A 23,761-nucleotide genomic window follows, 5' to 3' on the forward strand; every position below is an offset into this window, starting at 1 on the left:
CTGCAGCACAAGTCCTCAGTAAGGGCGTCAGGGTCAGTGGCGAGACTAGAGGAAGTGGAGGCGGGCTCACTTTTCCCGCTCTTGAGGATGCTCCACCCTTAGTCTCACACCACAGATCGACCCCTCCGCGGCGGCACTTCTTTCTTCTTACAACACCGCCCACTGTACATGTCCTTGTTCGTGCCCTGGGACCGGCACCTCCCCTCTTTGGGCGGAGTACTCCGAACTTCTTTTTCGCACTGGCCAGCCCCAGGCTCTTCTTTTGGCGCCAATTTTTCGCGCGCTTTCTGTTTCTTCACAGACGACGGCCACCTTGCCGCCATCTTGTGCCCGGTCCAACGCCTCAGGCACTGTTTCTTCTTCCCACCATGGGACTGGAAATCTTCGCTGAAAGTCCGGATCAGGGGCCCTTGGCACCACTTGGTCTCCATCTTCTTGGAGCGGGTCCCCTTGCATATGATCCGGATCCTGCCGACTACGCCACATGTAACGGGGTGCCAGGGGTGCCTCCGGCCTTGTAGTCGTGGCCCTTGCTGACAGGCTTCCCCCTGGTTCCACCGTCACTTTGGGGACAGGAGAGGTCTTGGTGGGGCAGAGTGTGGTGGTGCAGGTGTTGTCCGGCGCACAAACACTCTTCAGGCATGGTTCAATGCAAATAACAAACATGTTTTATTCTTCGCAAGTCTCCACACGTGGCAGTAACAAAACACAGTGCTGTGGCGTTTTCTTTAGCTGAGGGAAAGCCTGCCCTAGCGTCCCCTCAAGTGGGTGACTTGCCTGACTACTCCTCTTCGCCCGGCTCCCACTTCTGGCTACCCACAGCCCGGACCCACACCGGACTGCTTCACCCTACGAGGTTACGCCCGCTCCTGTTCTCTCCGGCTTCCCTGAACTTCAGCTGCCACACTCTGCCCCCGGCTGTTCCTTCTTCTTTCCTGTCCCAGAGACAACTGCCTGTGTCACACACTTTCTTCCCTCCTAAACTGCCGGCTCCTCCTTCCCAATGTGGGGACAGCCGTCCCACCCGGCCACTAGGGGGTACCCTAACTCAGCATACATACATACAATATAAAACATTTTTATTAATAACGTTTCCGGGTTAACTAGGCTTCTCTGTGAGGGGTCTGCCCACCCCTTACAAGTGTATTACTATATTCACCTACCGTCACTTTCTACGAGATTCAGCACTGGTCTGCTCCTCTTCTAAGTGACATCACTACTCTTCAGACTCTCTGGCTTTCACAATGTAAGCTTATGGAGTGCCAGAATGAAGCTTACATTTTAAAAGAAACTTACATCTCTTTAGATTGAGCTGGATAGTCTGAAGAATGATGAGTCACTCAGAAGAGAAGCAGAACGACACTGGATCTTGGAGAAAGCGACAGTAGATGAGTAGGTGATGTCACTAAGAAGAGCCTCAGAATGAAACTGGATCCCAGAGAAAGCAGCAATAAGTGAGTAGTTGATGTCACTGAGAAGAGAAGCAGAACAAAACTGGATCCCGGAGAAAGCGTCAGGAGTGAGTAGGTGATATCACTGAGAAGAAGAGCAAAATTAAACTGTATCCTAGGAAAAGCAGCAGAAGGTAAGTAGGTGATGTCACTGACAGGAGAAGCAGAATGAAACTGGATTCCAGAGAAAACGGCAGTAGGTGAGTAGGTGATGTCACTGAGAAAAGAAGCAGAATGAAACTGGATCCCAGAAAATGCAGCAATAAGTGAATATGTGATGTCACTGAGAAGAGAACCAGAACAAAACTGGAGAAAGCATCAGGAGGTGTGTAGGTGATATCACTGAGAAGAGAAGCAGAACAAAACTGGATACCGGAGAAAGCATCAGGAGGTGTGTAGGTGATATCGCTGAGAAGAGAAGCAGAATAAAACTGGATACCGGAGAAAGTGGCATTAGGTGAGTTGGTGGTGTCACTGAAAAGAGGAGCAGAACGAAACTGGATCCAGTAGGTGAGTAGATGATGTCTCTTAGAAGAAAAGCAGAACAAAATTGGATCATGGAGAAAGTGGCAGTAGGTAACTCGATGATGTCACTGAAAAGAGAAGCAGAACGACACTTGACCCTGGAGAAAGCGGCAGTAGGTGAGTAGGTGATGTCACTGAGAAGAGAATCAGACAGACATTGGATCCTGGACAAAGTGGCACTAGGTGAGTAGGGGATGTCACTGAGAAGTGAAGCAGAATGAAACTGAATCTCAGAGAAAGCGGCAGTAGGTGAGTAGGTGATGTCACTAAGAAGAGAAGCAGAACAAAACTGGAGCGGCAATAGGTGAATGTATTAACACACTCAGTCTACATTACATACACAAATGCACAGATTTAATGAAAAATAGATTTCATTAGATACTATTTTTTACAACCTCACAATGTATTTGTGGACTAATCAGCCTGTATATACCTCTGTGGAAAATTCAATCTTGTCTATGATGTATATTACATTGTGTTTTACGTATTCAGATTCTCATGTATTTTTTTATAACAATTATATAACAGGTAAAGTCCTAGGACACGGCGCCTTTGGTAAAGTGGTGGAGGCTTCAGCTTTTGGCATTAGTAAGAGCAGTAGTTGTGAGACGGTGGCAGTAAAGATGTTGAAAGGTATGGAACTTAAAACATATAATTATCACAGTACTTCTTATATATAGCTTCCATGTCACCTATATATACAATTACTATACTAATTAAGTGGACTTTATATGTTTCAGAGGGCGCCACTGCCAGTGAACACAAAGCTTTGATGTCAGAGTTGAAAATTCTCATCCACATTGGCAACCACCTCAATGTAGTGAACTTACTAGGTGCTTGTACTAAATCCAATGGTAAGTACTTGTTCTCAGATATACAACCTCATATGACAGATTTAAGCGGGCGTCACGCGGGACGATTTATCGTGCGATCGCACCCGCCCCCGTCGTTTGTGCGTCACGGGCAATTAGTTGCCCGTGGCGCACAAAGTCGTTTAACCACTGTCACACGTACTTACCTGCCGGACGACCTCGCTGTGGGCGATGAACATCCACTTCCTGAAGTGGGAGGGACGTTCGGCGTCACAGCGACGTCACACGGCAGCCAGCCAATAGAAGCGGAGGGGCGGAGAGGAGTGGGACATAACATCCCTCCCACCTCCTTCCTTCCGCATTGCCAGCGGGATGCAGGTAAGCTGTGTTCATCGTTCCCGGGGTGTCACACGGAGCGACGTGTGCTGCCCCGGGAACGATGAACAACCTGCGCAAATAAGAGTGAACGATTTTTTAAAAATGAGCGACGAGTACATGATCCACGATTTATTACCGATTTGCGATCGTTTGGAGTCGCACGTAGGTGTCACACGAGACGACGTCGTGAACGATGCCGGATGTGCGTCACGAAAACCGTGACCCCCGACGACATATCACACGATAGATCGTCTCGTGTTACGCCCGCATTAGTCTTGCAATTATCCCTATTCCCAGAAAAATGCCATGTCCACTTGGTAATTTATTATTAACTTCCTTCTTGAAGAGATAGACATACAGTGCATATAAGAGGTGTGAATTGATCCATCGGTTACGTCAGTAATATGTAACTGCTGGACAAAAGCCCTGATAATCGCCTCCTACCTTCCATTATCTTCTTTTGATTAGTCAATCTGGCACAGCGCCCTCGTTGCGGCACAGGGCACATGTGACCGCACGCCTACCGGCTAATCAAAAGAAGAGCCGCGGACGCCGACAAGTTGGAGGTGGTTCTCAGGTCTCGCATTACAGATTACTGATGTGGCCAGTAGACCAGGTCCTGGGAATTGATTCACACCAACTGGGGCCCATTGCTACCCTAAAATAAGCTTGATTGAATATCAAAGCTTGATTGTTAGGGAGATATAATACTTCAATGACAAACTATTAAGAAGCAAAGAGCCTATAAAAATGTTTTTGAACAGGGGCCTTGTGTTATCTATGGCTACTTCTGGGTTTTTAGTTCTCCATATCCTTTTAAGTTTGAATCATGCGTGTCCTTTCATGCAAACCATATAGAAAAGCATGATATTGCTGTCCTTATGCCACACAGTTTAAAACAAATTTTAGTGGACATACCAGTCTAATATGTGCTGGAACTACTCTCTAACTTGTTATTCATTCTTTTTGGTTACTTTTCACCTCCATTCTGACAGCACTATATGTGCCGGAGCTTTCTTTCCATCACTTCCCAGTATGCCTTGTGCTTTTCATTTGTTCAATGACTTGCTTAGCCTGAAGTGAAAGCCTAGCTCTCTGTTATGTCTGTTAAGCCTCCAGTTTCACAGATAGGAGAACAAGAGCAGAAAAGCAAAGACCTAGTGTCCTGCCCTCTGGGTTGTATTTTTTTGAATAGGGCAACATGATTTTTAAATAAAATTATTTGCATGTTGTCTATTTGTCATAGGTAAGGATTTTTGATCAAGTTCTCAATACGTACAGCTACTTTTATCAATGGTATGACTCCTTATTTGCACTTCACTCATAAATTGATAAGGTATCAAAATCATCAAGTTCGCAAAACAATGAACTGTGAGAGAACAGAATCAGTTTGTTCCTATAATGTCTATCCTGTCTTATTGCTAATGATGTCATAGGGTTCAGTTTAGGCTACTTTCACACATCCGGTTTTTGACGTCAGGCACAATCCGGTGTGTGCCTGATGCAACGGATCCGGCGCAGATTGTGTAAAACTGATGCGACGGATCCGGTAAAAAAACTGATCCGTTGTAGCAGTTTGTATCGAGAATCCAGCTTTGGCCGCGAGTAACCTGAGTGACGTCACCACTGACAGCGCGTCTCACTTCAGTTGCTCTGTGGCGCTCACAGCAAGCGGCGGTGCTCTACTGCCGCTCCTGTCAGCTTCCGATGTAGCAGAGCTGAAAGCGTCGTGGGACCTCGTGTGGATTACGCCGGACCTGGAGGGGTATTTGGGAATTAATAAAGTGGCGAAAAAGGGTTTTTTTTGTCTGTTATTTCAAATAAATAATTTTTCGCTGTTTGTGTTTATTTACTTTCACTACAGATTAATTATGGAAGGTGTCTCATAGATGCCTGCCATGATTAACCTAGGACTTAGTGGCTTCTATAGGCTGCCATTAACTCCTTATTTCATCGATGCCACCGCACTAGGGCAATTCAGGATGAGCCGGGTAGAGTCTTGGGACTGTCGCATCTAATGGATGCGGCAATTCCGGGCGGCTGCTGGCTTATATTTTTAGGATGGGGGCACCCCATAACATTGGGCTCCCCATCCTGAGAATACCAGCCTTCAGCTGTGTGGCTTTACCTTGGCTGGTATCAAAATTGGGGAGGACCGCACGTCATTTTTTTTTAATTATTTATTTATTTTACTGCAAGATTTAGACCATCCACCGGTGGCTTTGATTGGTTGCAGTGATACAGCTGTCACCGAGCGTGGGGGCTCGTCTGATTGCAACCAATCATAGGCGCCGGTGGGCAAGGGAAGCAGTGAATACGAAATAGAATAATGAGCGGCCAGCATTTTCAAAGCACGAGAAGCCACAGGAGCAGTGTGACAGCTGTGCAGCGCCACGCCGGTGATCGGTGAGTATGAGAGAGGGGGAGAGAGGGGGAGACCAACCGATTGACAAAGAAGGACCGACAGACAGAGAGAGAGAGAGACCAACATGGACAGAGAGAGAGACCGACCGAGAGACAGAGAGAGACTGACATTAACAGAGAGAGAGACCGACAAACAGAGAGAGAGAGACTGAGAGACAGAGAGAGAGAGAGATTTTCTAACCAGAAAGGAATTTACACATCTGAGCATGCTTAGTTAAAAAAAACAGATCCGTTTGGGGAATGCATTTTTGACTGATTACGACAGATCTGGCATCCATAGGCTTTCATTTTACAGCACGGCGCCGGATCCGGCACAGTGCGTTTTTTTGCCAGTGACAAAAAACGTACCCTTGTGCATCCTTTCCGGCAGCCGGACCCAGAAATTTTGCCGGATCCGGCACATGCCAGATGAAACACAAGGGTATGAGGCACAATCCGGTGCTAATACAATTCAATGAGGATAAAAACGCATCCGGCATCGGATCCGTTTTATCCAGTATTCGCCGCATTGTGCCTGACGGCAAAAGCCGGTTGTGTGAAAGAGGCCTAACACTGATAAGAGGGAAAGGTTCACATTTCTGTCCCCTACTTCTCTTATTGGTTCATAGTTCAGAGGGGTCTTTTCCTTTGTGACCCTATATAAACTGGTCACATGTACTAATAAAGGAGAATTCTTTAGAGTGTGTGCTGTATTGATTTCCCGAGCGCTCGTAAAACACATCTTATTAATTTGGAGTTCAAGAGGCATAGACGGACAGAACCAATATCCCAAAATATGTGACTGTCCTTACAAAGCCAAGATCTCCTGCATACTCTTGTTTCAGACTACTCACATGAAATTTCCATCAAGTGCATTCATTCGGAAGCTGCCATTACAACCACATTGAATTTACATTGTGGTTTGTTGACTTTTGGTTGGAATATTTGGCAATTGTCAGACTAAACAAATCTTATCACATTCAGCATGTTCATTGGGTAGATCTGGATACTCTGATTACAGACTCCTAATTATGTGTGTCCCACTTGTTATTCAAGTAGACAATAAAACCATGCATGAGTGTAATATTTCTAAATCATTTGAGGCTATGAACCAGGGGTCCTAACTTCTTTAGTCCAACTCCACAATAAAAAATAACAAGTAAAGTAAATCAACATTCATTTTTAAAGAAAGAAAACACAAGTAGTAGTGGTGAGTTGTTTTTATAGGTTTTCTGATCATTTTTTGCAGAGCTGAGCTTAGTTGGGCATCAACCATACTTAGATAATCCCTTAAAATTTAGACCCTCTAACTGCAATGGTAAAATATTGCTTATGTGCATCAGAGACAGATATGACCTAACAGATTCTCTCTGTTGGGCCCCCGGCTGCAATGGAGTTCACATGTCCTGTTATCATCCGTTAGAATGGATCCTGCAGACATCCGTTGGGGAAAAAAGTTGTGTTTGCATAACCTTTTTGTTAATTGTTATATAACTGATCGCTATTGGATCCATTTTTAATATCGGAGTCTATGGAGAATGGATCTGTTAACAGATTGCTATTTAGTAGTGATGGGTGAATCCGGACTTTAAAAGTCTGGACCCGCACTGGTAACCTTTCACTCATGCACCGATCCTGGGCCCGGAGTTCTCAGAGAACTCCAGGTAACTATTCCGATCTGGCCAACCAGGTAAGTAAAAAAAAAGGAAAAAGAAAGAAATTAGGAATAAAGCAGGCACGTTAGGCTATGTGCGCATGTTGCGTAAATACATGCAGTTACGCTGCGCTTTGTAGCGCAGCGTAACTGCATGCGTCCCCTGCACAGTCTATGGAGATTGTGCAGGGGCCGTGCGCACGTGGCGTTTTAGAGCGCAGCGCTTCGGCTGCTGCCGAAGCGCTGCGTAAAAAGAAGTGACATGTCACTTCTTCCGTGCGCTTTGGCGGCAGCTCCTGCTCTGTCTATGGGAGGAGCTGCAGGCAGAGCGCATGGAATCGGCTTTTCACTACGGACATTTCTGCAGCGATTTAAAGCGCACATGTGCTCTTCAGATCGCTGCAGAAATTTCTGCAGTAAACTGTACGCAACGTGCGCACATAGCCTAACACTTACCAGTCTCTACGCAGTTGTAACACTGCATCCAAGGCCGCTCATTATCTTTCATACATATTCACTGCTTCCCCCGCCCACCGGCAGTTTCAGCATCTGTGATTGGTTGCAGTCAGTCCGCACCCCCACCTTACGACTGCAATCACACACGCTGTGTGTGTATGTATAGTGGTGTAAAAATAATTAAAAAAAATTAGGGTTGTCCCATATTATGATACCCAGCACAGATAAAGCAAAAGGCTACAGGCTGCAGTCCCCAGCCACATGCTTATCTTGGCTGTGTATCAAAATAAGAGGGACCCCCTTTTTTTTTAATTATTTAAATAAATTTTAAAAACCAATGCCCTATCTCCTCCTAAATGTACCCAGCCATAATAAAGCCGACAGCTGGGGGCTGATATTCCCAGGCTGGAGAGTCCCATGGTAAGAAAATTCTGGCAGCTTCTGTACATGGCCAAAGATCACTGCCAGAGACTGTGAATGGGGGTTGCACAAAGCAATCTGCTCATCTCTAATATTTAGTCATTTGTGCTCCAAGTAGTGGAGCAAGCTCCCTTCTTTATGAAAATCAAGAATTACAATCCCTCACATGTGCCCTCCAAGAGACACTGATCATTGACAGTTAATCCCAGCACTGTTTGCACACTGCATGTACTGATACTCTGGAGACCTCATATATTTCGTAGAATTGTCATGTAGAGACACGACAGTGAGTGGGTGTTCTCGTCGGCTTGCCTGGTTGTATTCTGAAAGACCGTATGGACCAGAGCTCATCCCACTGAACACTCACACTCTTTCCATGTGGGCAGAACACTACTTAGACAACACACGGTGAGCGAACCACACATTGGTAAGACTTTATTGGTTCACCAACAGGCAAAAACATATTGTGCATTTGTGACGCCCTTGACCCCCAGGGGTCACAGTACAGTAACAACAACACACACACACCCCCTCCCCTGGTTAGGTACACCAGTCAAACAAAATCCTTGTTGCCTCCCTCCAGTCTTGATGTCCACACCAGGTGGGGCGGAGCCAGGCAGTTGACCCCACCCACCGAGGAGTTCACAGGCCTGGAGGCGGGAAAAAGCCAGTTAGTTGAAGTTGAAGTTGAAGTGGAGAGGTGGAAGTGAGAGGAGCTAAGACTGTGTGTGTCTGGGTCGGAGCCCAGGCACAATCAGGAAGGTCGGCAGATGGTGGTGGCCATCTGCAGGAGTTGGTGGAGGTCAGCGGAACCGTAGGACCGGGGTCGGGCGGTGGCCCACTGGTACCAAACCGGGGAGCAGATTGAAGCCAAGCACCAAGGCAGGGTACTCAGACCCCGACCAGGCTAGGAGCCGCCGTAAAGGTCAAATTCTCTGATTGCGGTCTGGACCTCAGGGGTTCATTCCCAACCAAGTCCCGTCAGAAGGCAACAACCCAACCCGTCCGGATAAGAGCCACCGCCAAGGGCCAGAGATCCAAGGGCCAGCGCCTGCGGACAAAACGGGCTCTCCCGACACATACACGCCGGGGAGCGGACTACCCGTGGGAAGCCATAGGAGTCAAACACACATACAGGTGCAGGAAACAACAGCCACCATCAACCCGTCCGGGGAGAGTGAGAACACCGCAGCCGTCTGCGGGCCCCGTCCATCCAGCCGTTTGGTTTACGAGAGACTCTGTCCTTCTGTGTCTGAGTGAGTACAACAGTGCCATCCGGCACCGCGCTGCACCGCAACGTTGCACCCGCGCCCACGCTGCCTCCCCGCATCGGCACCTGCACCTATACCTCCTCCCTTCTCCCGAACCGGGGCCCCGGGACCAACAGCCCCTACCCACGGAGGGGTCAACACCTTAGCTGCTCTCCGCCATCGCTCCCGGGATCCCCCGTCACCAGCAGCGGTGGTGCCCACCATCCCAACAACCCGTGGGTGGCGTCACGACCGACATCCCACCACTAACCTCCCCTTTTCACTCGTGGGCGAGGAGGCGCTGCTCGAGCCCCCGAGTCCGGCCCCGTGCTCGAGCCACCGAGGAGCAGAAGCACCGGACCCGAGCGCCAGCGAACCCCCAGGCAAGCGGCATTCCCGACCCCCTCCGCCCACGACACATTCCTAGCAAGAACACAAGATAGCACAAACGACAGAGTCTAACCCTTCCACTGGCCTACCAGGGATTAGAATCTTTGTGATTTTGGGGCTTCTGCGGCCAACTATCCCAGCCAGCAGCACGCTGCTTTTGGCAGGCACCCACTGAGATGAATTTAGGATATAAGGATGCTGATCGAGCACAGCAAAATATGTAGCCAGGCGACTGAATTGTCCCAACCTGGGTTCTCCAAGCAAATTTGTGGGCTCAGCATTGAGCAGTGAAACAATTCTGTAATCCTTCAGCTGGAACCGTAGCACTTAGGCTGAGGTCACGTACAATATCCAAAGTGAAGCAGTTCTATGATCCCCTAGCTGTAACCAAAGCTCCTCGGCTGAGATCATGTAGAATAATTCTCTGGTGACAGAAGCAAGGCCCTTTTATACGTCTCAGTTCTCTTACAGGATTGGTTGGAGATTGCTGCTCTCTCATTGGTTACTAGCTCAATCCAACTGCATAATTTTCCTGTGCCTTAGTTAGTCAGAAGGGCTGAGCCAATCCACATTTACAGACAATAGGGCTCCAATCAGTCTGACATGGGACAATAGCTTACTTCTCTTGATTTAGTAATAAAAGGAAATATACGTCTGGCCTAATTAAGAACAGTTAATCCTCAACAGAAGTGGCCAGACGCTTAAGGGCACTTTACACGCTGCGATATCGCTATCGATATCGCTAGCGAGCGTACCCGCCCCCGTCAGTTGTGCGTCACGGGCAAATCGCTGCCCGTGGCGCACAACATCGCTTAAACCCATCACACATACTTACCTGCCTAGCGACGTCTCTGTAGCCGGCGAACCGCCTCCTTTCTAAGGGGGCGGTTCGTGCGGTGTCAGAGTGGCGTCACTAAGTGGCTGTCCAATAGAAGCGGAGGGGCGGAGATGAGCAGGACGAACATCCCGCCCACCTCCTTCCTTCCTCATTGCCGCCGGCCGCAGGAACGGTGATGTTCCTTGTTCCTGCGGTGTCACACGTAGCGATGTGTGCTGCCGCAGGAACGACGAACAACCTGCGTCCTGCAACAGCAACGATAATTGGGAATAGAACGACGCGTCAACGATAAGGTAATTTTGATTGTTAACGGTCGTTCGTGTGTTTCACACGAATTCCGTGACCCCAACGACATCTCGTTAGCGATGTTGTTGCGTGTAAAGCGGCCTTTAGTCTTCACATGGCTTATAACATTATAACATACCCCTTGATAAAGCTGCTAATTTTTGTGTCCTGTGAATACTTTAATAGTATTTGTTCTTTAAGGGTTAAGAGAATTAAAGGAATAATAAGCCTATGTATCGAAATATTGGTGAAAAGAATTGGCGGCGGTGGCGTTACCGCAAGTCAGCATGAGGATGATTTTTGCTATTAATGCCTTTTTTGTTTCTCATGGTCAACAACTTTCCGTGTAATTGTATGGAAATCTGCTTCATCTTTACTTAATGTCCTCCATATTTCCCAACCAATATAATACATTATAGTGGTAAGGACCCATTTATGAATTATTTACTACTTTTCCTTAGTTCACGCCCTGCCTCTGCTTTAAAATTACAGCTTGACCTGAGCTTAGAATGTAACACCCGCAGCCTTAATATGACAGACTGCCTTGTTTCTGTGCCAACCTCGATTTGCCTTCAGATTTATAATGTGTTCACAGAAGCTGCATTCTGGGAATTCCTAAGATAGCGCAGATAAAGTGCAGGATCATCAGACACATAACAAAGCAAGACAAGGAATTGAAATATTACTTGTTTTACTACCCAGCTATCAATGTTGTAGTAAATCCAATGGGGGTAAAATATTCAGGTGTCACTGTATTAGACTTTGTATGGGAACGAGGGTGGATATTTTGCCCTAGTTCATGGAATGATGTTAACAGCTGTCGTTCTTTGATCTAATGGCTATATTTGCCATTTTTCATTCAGTAGTGGTCACACATTGGTGTACCATGAGTTACTTGCACTGGGTCACCGGGTCACCTAATCCTTAAAACTCTTTTATTCCTAGTACATCTTTTTTCTACATTTTGCTGAAATCACACACGAGTAAATAAATAAATAGTTATACATCCTTATATTTTTTTAATTTTTACGTTTTTTTACATTTTTATTTTTATACGCTCCAATTTTATTTTCCTAGCCCTAACCTTATACCTAAATCTAATTCTATCCCTGAACCTAGCCCTAAAACAAATTCTAGTCCTAACCCTATCCTAATCCTAAACGTAAGCCTAATCCTAACCCTAGTAAACATGAGCGAAACTTTGGAGTTTCAGTTCGCTGGCAAGAATTGAACCTATATATTTGTGTCTTTCTTAAGGGGTGCATGCATGCGGGGTGTTGCATGCATGCCATCTCTTGCTAAGTGCCATCATTGCGAAGTGCTGGGCAGTTACCTCAATGGCAGTTAGTCAGGGCAGGAGTCTGCAGGTAAATTACTCTTTGACACCATCTGTTTTAACCTTAACTATTATCTCACTCTCTATCATCCTATGTGCTTTTTCTGTTCACTTTCACCGCCCTGTCCCCCCTCCATCACCACTCATCCACATCAGCCCCTCTCTCCTCCCCTCTCCTATGTACAGCTCCCAGGCTCTTTTCACCTATCTTAATAATCTGACTCAATCAAGCTCCAGGGACTTCCAAAAAAAGCCATGCCACAAGTCCAAAAACCATCTGACCTTTCTCCTTCTACTCCTACTTCTTTCAGGTGATATCTCTCCTAATCCCGGTCCACCCCAGGCTAACTGTACCCCCTCCCCCACCTCCCATAGAAACCCTGATAATATTATTAACATTCCCTGTACACCCTCGCTTCCCTCTTTTAATTGTGCTCTATGGAATCCACGGTCCGTATGTAACAAGCTTCCTTACATTCACAACCTCTTTCTCAATAACTCTCTTAACTTACTAGGCCTAACTGAAACCTGGATTCAGGATTCTGATACTACTTCCCCTGCTGCCATCTCTCATGGTGGTTTACACTTTTCCCATTCACCAAGACCTGGAAACAGACATGGTGGTGGAGTAGGCTTACTACTGTCCCCACAGTGCACTTTCCAGGTCATCCCCCCAGCTCCATCACTCTCATTCCCATCCTTTGAGGTCCACACCATCAGGCTCTTCCACCCCCTTCCCCTCAGAGTAGCTGTCATATACCGTCCACCAGGCTCACCCACCCAGTTCCTTGACCACTTTTCAGCCTGGCTGTCACACTTCATGTCCTCAGAGTTACCAACCCTGATCCTAGGAGACTTTAACATCCCCATGAACAGCCCCTCCTCCCCTTCTGCATCCCAGCTTCTATCTGTCACCACCTCCCTTGGCCTCTCACAGCTCTCATCCTCTGAGACACATGAAGATGGTAACACCCTTGACCTGGTCTTTATCTGCCTCTGCTCAATCTCTGACTTTGACAACTCACCTCTTCCCCTCTCTGACCACAACATCCTCTCCTTCAAGCTCACAAACCCTCGTCCGCCCCAGCACACTCCCACCAATCACACATTCAGAAACCTACAGGCCATCGATTCTCAGACACTTTCAGACTCTTTACACACATCACTGTCCCCTATATCCTCACTTTCCTGTCCTGATCTGGCTGTAAAGCACTACAATGACACACTCAGGACTACGCTAGACCAAGTAGCGCCCCTCACCCTCAGAAAGACCAAACACAGAGTAAAACAGCCCTGGCTCACATCACAAACTCGATTTCTCCAGCGATGCTCCAGGAGCGCCGAACGCCTATGGAGGAAAACCCGCACACCAGAAAACTTCATCCACTACAAGTTCATGTTAAGGACCTATAACTATTCCCTTCACCTCGCCAAACAGACCTACTTCACCAACCTTGTTTCCTCACTTGCCAACAATCCAAAAAAACTCTTTGACACCTTTCACTCCCTCCTCAGTCCCAAAGTACAGACCCCTGTCACAGCCCTTCATGCTGATGACCTGGCCTCGTATTTCACAGAGAAAATTAAAAACATCCGCCAAGAGATCAGCTCCCAGCCACCAAGCCCTGTGAATCCCATCCCTCCCCATATTCCATCCAGCTCACTTTCCACATTTGACCCAGTCACAGAGGAGGAAGTCTCCAGGCTCCTATCCTCCTCTCGTCCTACAACTTGCCCTACTGATCCCTTCCCCACACCTCTACTCCAGTCCCTCTCTCCGGTTGTCACCACTCACCTAACTAAAATCTTCAATCTCTCTCTCTCTTCTGGTATCTTCCCTTCCTCCCTCAAACACTCTATCATTACTCCATTATTAAAAAAACCTTCTCTCGATCCGTCCTGCACAAGCAACTACAGACCAGTCTCCAATCTCTCCTTCATCTCTAAACTCTTGGAGCGCCTGGTCTACTCTCGCCTCACCCGCTACCTCTCCTCTCACTCTCTTCTAGATCCTTTACAGTCTGGCTTCCGCCCTCTACACTCAACAGAAACTGCCCTTGTCAAAGTGACCAATGACCTATTGACAGCAAAACGTAACGGTGACCACTCTCTGCTTATTCTTCTTGACCTTTCTGCTGCCTTTGACACTGTTGACCACCATCTCCTTCTCTCTATGCTCCACTCTATCGGCCTAAAGGACACTGTGCTCTCCTGGTTCTCGTCCTATCTTTCTGGCCGCTCATTCAGTGTATCATTTGCTGGCTCCACATCTTCTCCTCTTCCTCTCACTGTTGGGGTCCCTCAAGGTTCAGTCCTTGGCCCTCTTCTTTTCTCCCTCTACACTGCCCCAATTGGTCAGACCATCAGCAGATTTGGCTTTCAGTACCATCTTTATGCTGATGACACACAGCTATACACCTCCTCCCCTGAGCTCACCCCCGCTGTACTACAGAACACCAGTGACTGCCTGACTGCAGTTTGCAATGTCATGTCTGCTCTCTATCTGAAACTTAACCTTTCCAAAACTGAACTTCTTCTTTTCCCTCCATCTTCCAACTTTCCTCAACCTGACATCTCCCTCTCTGTGTGTGGCACAACGATAAGTCCTAGGCCGCAAGCCCGCTGCCTGGGGGTTATACTTGACACTGATCTCTCCTTCACCTCCCACATACAATCTCTTGCCCGCACCTGCCGCTTGCACCTCAAGAACATCTCTAGAATCCGCCCCTTTCTCACAATGGAAACGACAAAAACCCTCACCGTGGCCCTGATCCACTCTCGCTTGGACTACTGTAACTCTCTATTAATTGGTCTCCCCCTAACTAGACTCTCTCCTCTACAGTCAATCCTTAATGCAGCAGCCAGGGTCATCTATCTGGCTAACCGCTACTCGGATGCCTCTGCTCTGTGCCAGTCATTGCACTGGCTGCCCATATATCATAGGATCCAATTCAAACTGCTTGTTCTCACCCACAAAGCTCTCCACAGTGCGGCACCCCCCTACATCTCCACCCTCCTCTCTGTCTATCACCCCACCCGTTCTCTACGCTCTGCAAGCGACTTTCGACTAACATCCACACTAATTCGAACCTCCCACTCCCGGATCCAAGACTTCTTCCGAGCTGCACCAACCCTCTGGAACGCTCTACCCCAAGAAGTTAGGACAAATCACAACTTACTCAGCTTCAGACGCACCCTAAAGACGCATCTTTTTAGGGCGGCCTATCACACTCCCTAATCAGATTCGATTCACATAGTCCCTCTACAACCTCTCACAACATAGCTCCACATCAAACTCCATGGCACCCAAAGGCATCTCAAGGCTCGGGCCCACTGGTCCAGGAAACCATTATCCAGCCCCATTTCCGTGAGATGGTTGGATTGTCATTGTAAATAAGCACTTGAACCTTGCCTCTCCCCCCATCTCATTGTAGATTGTAAGCTCTCACGAGCAGGGTTGTATTTTTTTCCCCTCTAAATATTGTATTTCTATAACTGTTACTTGTTTGTATATGATCCTCCTGAATTGTAAAGCGCTACGGAATATGTTGGCGCTATAGAAATAAAGATTATTATTATTATTATTATTATTATTAACCGAACCTCTACTAATTCGAACTTTACCAAGCTTGGTTCGCCCACATACAGCCAGCCATAATCAGATCACTTTCGGGGGAGGGGGAGCAGCTTTTTTCCATTTTGTTTTGTTGCAGACTTCATCAAATCCCACTAATGCTACCCCCCCCCCCCCAGTGTGCGCCGTTCAAACGCTGCAAGTGGCTCGCACAGGGCTGAGCACCAAGCGTACCCGAGCACAGTGTTGCTCGCGCGGGTGAAGTTCGCACGTAAAACATTCAAACTCTTAACCCAAACACTGGTTTTTATAGTCTGTGTTTGGTTAGGAGCAAACCAAGGTTCAGTTTTCTATCAAAACCATAGCACTAAGCCTAACCCTAGCCCTAACCCTAGTTAAGTTTAGAAAAAGTGTACAAGTAGCTCTTAGTAATCGATGAAGACTAGATTTAGAGGAGATAAACCCACATAGGGCCTTATTTTTTAAGTCAATGTGGTAGGACCACAGCGATTGCTTGTTCATCTGGGCCGGGTGTGTTAGACACAACCCCTATAGGAGTGGAAAGGTACAGCAGCACTCATATTGTAGAAGTGGAGACAGTGGAGATAGAGGGGTTAAACCATGCTGCTATTCATATAGAGATGAAGCCAGTTCCTATTCAAGTAATTTTATTCAACGCGTTTCGGAGTGGCTTCTCCTTCATCAGGACAATCAAAATTGTCCTGAATTATGATTGTCCTGATGGAGTATTCACTCCGAAACGCGTTGAATAAAATCACTTTAATAGGAACTGGCTTCATCTCTATGTAAACAGCAGCGTGGCTTAACCCCTTCATCTCTACTGTTTAATCAATGAAGAAGGTATAGAGTCATGAGCACTGTATTCACTACAATTCTCATTTGACAATGGGAGGTGAAGGAGCAACATTTTTGCATCCCCATAGACTTTGGTGCCTCACGCTTCAAATGTAGACACCTCTACTTAGCAGATTGTTGAACACTCAGATCTAAAGAGGTCCCTCTATCCCATAGAAGGACTTCATTGCTATAAATGGCACATATTCTGTGTAGATCCCTGTTACAGGTCTAGCATTAGGGTCCAGAAGCTTCAAGTTAGGTTTCTAGGCAATTATATACAAAATTTGATTAGTAAATTCATGGCCGTTCCTGAAAATGCCATGAATACCGGCAAATCAGTTACTGGATCTCAGTCAAACTATATTAGGAAACATTGATTTAGCCTAGGAATGTACCTCAACTGAACGGGATTGCCAACTTGTGCCTGAGGGTTGTGTAAACCACACTTGTTTATGGCTTGGGATATTGCTAAATTTGCCAGAATTGTTTTTTAAAAAAATTAAAAAAAAGTCCTGACAACTACTGTACGAAAGCGTTATCTTCTTCTACTCTTCATTGAGGTAGGAATGGGGTTAGGGGGTTCTTCTATGGTTACAGGTTGGGAATCACTGGGTGAAAACCTAATGCACATCTGTGGATCCATAGAATAGAGAAGGAATTATGAATGATACCATTGTATGGTGCCAACTTCTACTGCCGAATTACTAAACAAAGCTTCTAGAATAAAACACTTCTGGAATACGGCATCAGATGGTACAGTATGGTCGTAGAATTTACCGTAACCTTTAATTTCATGAAAAAAAGATCAATATTAATAGTTTGCTTATAATTGGACTATTCCGATATTTGATAGACATCATTAACTAATGCTATAGTATCTTCTATAATATCTGGTATACTAAAGCCTACTACTAACGACTTTTTTTGCACAAGCTCGTTATACTTTTTTAAACTGTCCCTACTTTTTACTGATTAATGTTAAAAAATATTTTTATGAACTTTTGGCTTCATGATAGGGTATAGTTCCACTTGCGCATAGTTTCCAATGCGAGAGCATCGTAAGTGATATGCTAATGACCCTACGCTGCGAGTGTCAGCCGAGGGTCATGCAACTGTGATCCAATATAAAATAAGTAAAAGGGCCCATCCCACTTGGAATGTAACATTTATGATACCAGTGTTTTCTTATGATCAAAGATAGTCTTTGGGCTAATCATCGAGGTCAACATTTATATTTCCAGTTTCTCTTATGCTCAAAGGTGGTCTTTTGGCCAATGTGTCACGGATGACAGACAGTCATGTGGTTTCTGGCCATAGAAGGTCACAGCATTTGGCTGTGCAAAATGCTCCCTGACTTTCCATTGTTCCTGCTGTCAGTATTCATTTATATAGGTAGCTTTCTTGCTGGATTCATCTCTCTCCCTTTTGGATCCAGCAGGAGTTCACCTTCCACCCAGCTCCTGGTCATCAGCATTCTCTTGGTGTTTAAATACCCCTTTCTTCCTGGGTCTGGTGCTGGTGATATTTTTCAGTTCCGTCAAGCCTTGGTTGAAAGCAGGTGGCTTGTACTCCTCTGTGGTATCGTTGCTGAAAACTCTGCTGAACTCCTACCTGAGTCATCTAATGATAAGTAGTTCATGCTTTTCCCCTGTGTGTCCTCCTTGTGTCTTCTATTGTGTTAAGTGGGGTTGACAAGAACTCATCCCATCCGTTCCCTATTTAGGGCCCAGCACAAGGGCCAGGTATCCAGCTCAGTGCATAGGTGCGGAACCTATCTAGGGTGGTGAGAACCCCAGGGACCAAGGGTAGGTTTGGTCAGCTGTCACCATCTTCCCTTTCCCTAGACACAGGGTTCCCTTCCCTTTCACTGTGCACTTGATACTTCCCCATACCTAGCGTGACAGCCAATCATCGAGGTCAACATTTATAATTTCACTATTTTCTTATGTTCAAAGGTGGTCTTTGGGCCATTCATCGATATCATGGTTTGACTCCTTCCTCTACAGCAGCTACAGCTATTGCCGAACTGTGGACAGATGTAGATGACAGTGTAAAATTAAAATAAAATAAAAACAAAAAAACAGTCGGAGAGAAATATAATATTCATACACAAATTGTCCTTATAATTTATTTTTACAAATTTTTAAGTGCACTTTGATAATATTTTTTTCATTAAGATTTTAAAGAACCAATGATTTGGTGTAAGCTTTGAGTCACCATCAAGCTATTACGAGACGGAAAATGACCATCCTGCCTCCGAAAACCTCTTTCGAGTGAATCGCTCACATTGCTGATGTGATGAGTGCGGCATTGTGCTCATATTTAGTGCGTTAGTCATCACCGACTATTGAGATGGAGCATGTCGGCTGACAACATAAGCAGATAAAGAGAGGCAGCTGCCTATGATAACTCACCCGTAACTTAATCATTGTTCTCGGCATCTGAAGAAGAATGAAAATGTTCCACAGGGGATGTCTGTTGTATTTGTCTTGGATATAATGCTGTAGAACTGATTGGGTTATGGCTGCAGACAGACGGAATGATAGATAGTTTTACATTACTGGAGTCACGAAAAGTTAAATATAAAAGTTCTCAGCGGACGGACTCCGGCTTTCTTCTACCTTTCTTCATGTATTTCTGCACACGTTAATTTGCTAGCAGAAGGGCCGGAAGCTGTTGTGAACCAAAGAGTATTAATAATTAGTAAATCATTTGACTATATTGGCACGTTTCCATAAATTCGAATGGCTGCAGACAAAAATAACTACATTTTTAAAACAGAATTGCCAAATATTTTTTATCAACCCTTTACAAAACACTTTTGGGTACAGTTCTGCACCATAAATTGCCTGAAAAAGATCTAGACGCTAAAAAAAATGAATATTTACACTGCAACGTAAAAATTATTTGCTGATCTTTGGAGCATCTTCACGTTTCCAAAGATTCAAAACAATAAATAGAAATAATCTGATCTCATTATTCGGGCGACTTCTGCTTGGGATCCACTCACTTGTTTCTATAGTACAAGTAATAAAAAATACACTCACCGCAAAGACAAAAAATGATAAGAATATACAAAAAATATTTCAGGAACATAAAACTCTGCCCTTTCCTGAAGCACCTTCTCCTTGAAAAACACGTACAGGTACTCACATGTCTAAAAGAAGCCTCAAAAACAAATCTATTGTTTAAAACAGGCTTTAAAGGGAACCAACCAGCAGGTTTTTCATATATAAAGTTAAGCCAGTGCTATACTGGCGCTGAGATGCTGAATCTAAGCATAACTTTTGATCTGAAATTGGATGTTTTATTTCAGAAATAAGTGCAAGTAAAGTTCCAGCAATGCACTGGTACTTGATTGACAGGTGCAACAGGAATGGAATATGTGGGTCGGGTCTTGCTATCTATTCCAGTCCCTGTCTGCCTGCCTAGTCTTCCTCCACCTGTCGCCGTCATAGACGTTAATTCCAGCATAAGCAGGAAGACAGGGGTGGGAATGGATAGCAAGACCCGATCCACATATTTCCCTTCCTGTTGCACCTGTCAATCAAACAGCAGTGCATTGATGGAACTTTACTTGCACATATTTCTGAAGTAAACCATTCAATCTCTGAACAAAAGCTATGCTTATATTCAGCATTCTAGCGCCAGTATAGCACTGGCTTTACTTTATATATGAAAATCCTGCTGGCTGGTTCCCTTTAATGTTAAATGTATTTTTTTTATTTTAGAATGTTTTTTAAAGGGAACCTGTCACCAGTTTTTTGCCCTATAAGCTGCAGCCACCACCAGTCGGCTTTTGTATATAGCATTCTAAAATGCTGTATATAAGAACCCAGGCCGCTGTGTACAACCTAAAAAACACTTTATAATACTCACCTAAACCGGTCGCTACGGTGGATGTGGGTCAAATGGACGTCTTCGTTCTCCGGTGCCGGCACCGCCTCTTTTGGCCATCTTTGTTGACATTGTATAAAGGAGAGCATGCAATATCCATGTTATCTACCATTACACATCTTGTTTGTTGTTTTAGGACCACTGATGGTCATAGTGGAATTCTGCAAGTATGGCAACCTTTCTAATTACCTGAGGACCAAACGCGATGGATTCATTCCCTACCGGGTATGGAGAGTTCTCCTCTTGTCTTGTCCTAGCATACATGTTACTCACCCTATGGTTTAGGATTTTTTCGATAACGTCTACATTCTGCATCTGTTTTATATTGATGAAATGGGACAAAAGCCACTGGCTGGCACAAAAGGATAATTCAAGAAATTGTATGACTGTTTCTATTTCCCTCATTATGTAGATTCGATATTCGTGGTAACTTAGTAATAGTAACAGAATTAAACCTTTTTAACCCTTACAGGAGAGATCCCCACGATCCCGTAGTCAGGTCCGATCAATGGTGGAAGCCGTCATAGCAGACAGAATGAGCAGAGAAGGCGTCAATGAAGGAGCCATTTTTGGCCGGCTTTTGATGACTAAGAACCAGAGCCAACGGACCACAGAGTGTAAGGAAAACCTTCAATATTAGTGTAGCCAGGACATAGTTTTTTATATATATATATATATATATATATATATATATATATATATATATATATATATACTAGCTGTAGTACCCGGCGTTGCCCGGGATAGTAACTGTCTCTCTGTCTCTCTACCAGTCTCTGTCTGTGTGTCTCTGTCTCTCTGTCTGTCTCTTTCCTTGTCTGTCTGTCTCTATCTCTGTGTCTGTCTCTATGTGTGTGTCTGTCTGTTTCTCTCTTTCCCCGTCTGTCTCTTTCCCTGTCTGTCTCTTTGCCCATCTGTCTCTTTGCCCATCTGTCTCTTTGCCCGGCTGTCTCTTTGCCCGGCTGTCTCTTTGCCCGGCTGTCTCTTTGCCCGGCTGTCTCTTTCCAGGGCTGTCTCTTTCCCCATCTGTCTCTTTCCAGGGCTGTCTCTTTGCCCGGTCTGTCTCTTTCTAGGTCTGTATCATTCTAGGTCTGTCTCTTTCTATGTATGTCTCTTTGCCCGGCTGTCTCTTTGCCCAGCTGTCTCTTTCCAGGGCTGTCTCTTTCCAGGTCTGTCTCTTTGCCCATCTATCTCTTTGCCCGTCTGTCTCTTTGCCTGTCTGTCTCTTTCCAGGGCTATCTCTTTGTTGGGCTGTCTCTTTGCCCAGCTGTCTCTTTGTCCGGCTGTTTCTTTGTCCAGCTGTCTCTTTCCAGGGCTGTCTCTTTCCAGGGCTGTCTCTTTCCAGGTCTCTCTTTGGCCGTCTATCTTTCTGTCTCTTTCCAGGGCTGTCTCTGTCTGTGTATGTCTGTCTGTTTGTCTTTTTTTGTCTCTCTATCCGTCTCACCACTGACATCATATTACCTCTCACATAAGCTTCTTATACTAACAGAACTAAGAGTTTATTTTGTTCCTATAGCAACCACTGACAGTTGCTATTTATAGCCTGTTGCTCCCACCTCTATTCAGTTTAATAGAGTCAGGATTTTTGGAGAGTAAGTGTAAAGCGCGGGGTTAAATTTTCCAGCCCAAACATAGTCTATGACGTTCCCTGAGTCACATGGGGTGTCTGTGCAACATTTCGTGGTTGTAAATGCGACGGTGCGGATTCCTTTAGCGGACATACACATACATACATACACACATACATACACTCAGCTTTATACATTAGATATATACTATATTATAAATTCTACTCTACATCTATAAGAAAACTGCCCTAGAGGTTGTTAATTGATAAAACGGGAATAGCCAGGAATGTGGCAATTACCAAAACTCAACTCCTACGTGATGTCTCATCTTATTGGTGAATGTTGTTAGAAATTGTAATAATTGCTTTCTTCTACATGTGCCCTTCATACAGTGAAAGACTTGTGGCAAAGTCCTCTTACTATGGAAGATCTGATCTGCTACAGCTTCCAGGTGGCACGAGGAATGGAGTTCTTATCATCTAGGAAGGTAAGACAAAAGATCCTTCTTTATGAATTATACTGACCTTTTGGTACCAATTCTATTCCCATAGTTGTAATATTGTATAATTGTATAATTGTATCAGATACATTCATTTCATGAATACATCCATAACATTTTAGAACATTTTTAAAAATGTAGCTCCAGTGCAAGACTCCATTAGTCTGTGCACCATGCTCCATTCTCATGATGGATAAAACGGATTAGCCTACATTCCGACAATGTGATTTTGGTGAGTTTTTGATGTTGCAGATTTTCTCCAACATTTCTGCACTTATTATGTAAATTAGATGACTTACATATTTACATGCGTTTTTTTATTGCAGTTTTTGTCTCTTTTAGGAGAGTCGTATTTTAAATTAAAAGAGATTTTCCCATGAAGAAAGTCAATTTTAATCAAAACATCTTGGAATAAAAATAAGATCCACAATTGGATGTGTTTTAAAAAATGTCCCTGTCCTGAGATAATCTTATATATGTGCCCCTGCTATGTACTGTGTAATGCCGTGTCTGACCATACAGGGACATGGTCTGATCATACCACATCTCCTGGGCAGGGGAGGAAGCAAAAAAGTATAAAGACATTACATCATGAGATCGCAAAGAATTCTTTCTGTGTGGTAAAACATTTTAAAAAAAAAAACACAGCAGAGAAATGTTTTACCTCACAAAAAGAATCAACTCTAATGTCTGTAAATTCTCTTTTGTGTCCTCCCCTGCCCAGGAGATGTGGTATGATCAGACCATGTCCCTATACGGTCAGCCACGGCTATTACACAGTACATAGCAGGGGCACATATATAAGAATATCTCAGCACAAGAACATTTAAAAAAAAACATCCAATGGCGGAAATTATTATTATTCCAAAATCTATTGATTAAAATTAAACTTTGTTCATGGGAAAAACGCCTTTAAGCTCTTTTGTTCTTGATACATCCTTGTATTTGGCTTTGACAGAAATTGATACAGTCATGTGTGGATTACAGTAGAAGCTGGAGAGAAGAAGCGCAATAGGGTCTTGTGGAGACATGGGGCTCAGTGGGTGCTCTCGTCCGCTAAAACCCACCTCCTTTAGAAAGACAGCGTGGCTCAGGGCTCATCCCAACTGGATGCCGGCCTCCTTAACCATGGGCGTAACACTACTCAGACAACACAGGGTGAGGGAA

At 45.1% G+C, this 23,761-nt stretch overlaps 1 protein-coding gene across 1 annotated transcript in view; it reads left to right on the forward strand.

Moving 5' to 3' along the window:
- Positions 1-23,761, forward strand: part of FLT4 (fms related receptor tyrosine kinase 4) — a 318,524-nt gene that overhangs the window by 254,798 nt on the left and 39,965 nt on the right. Inside the window, exons 18-22 of the mRNA XM_075344371.1 lie at positions 2,505-2,609; positions 2,717-2,830; positions 20,664-20,752; positions 21,000-21,144; positions 22,488-22,582. Coding sequence (XP_075200486.1) covers positions 2,505-2,609; positions 2,717-2,830; positions 20,664-20,752; positions 21,000-21,144; positions 22,488-22,582 — 548 coding nt within the window. The remainder of the gene's footprint in view (positions 1-2,504; positions 2,610-2,716; positions 2,831-20,663; positions 20,753-20,999; positions 21,145-22,487; positions 22,583-23,761) is intronic.

This window comes from Anomaloglossus baeobatrachus, chromosome 4, assembly GCF_048569485.1.
Source record: "Anomaloglossus baeobatrachus isolate aAnoBae1 chromosome 4, aAnoBae1.hap1, whole genome shotgun sequence".
In the NCBI taxonomy this organism is placed as follows: Eukaryota; Metazoa; Chordata; class Amphibia; order Anura; family Aromobatidae; genus Anomaloglossus; species Anomaloglossus baeobatrachus.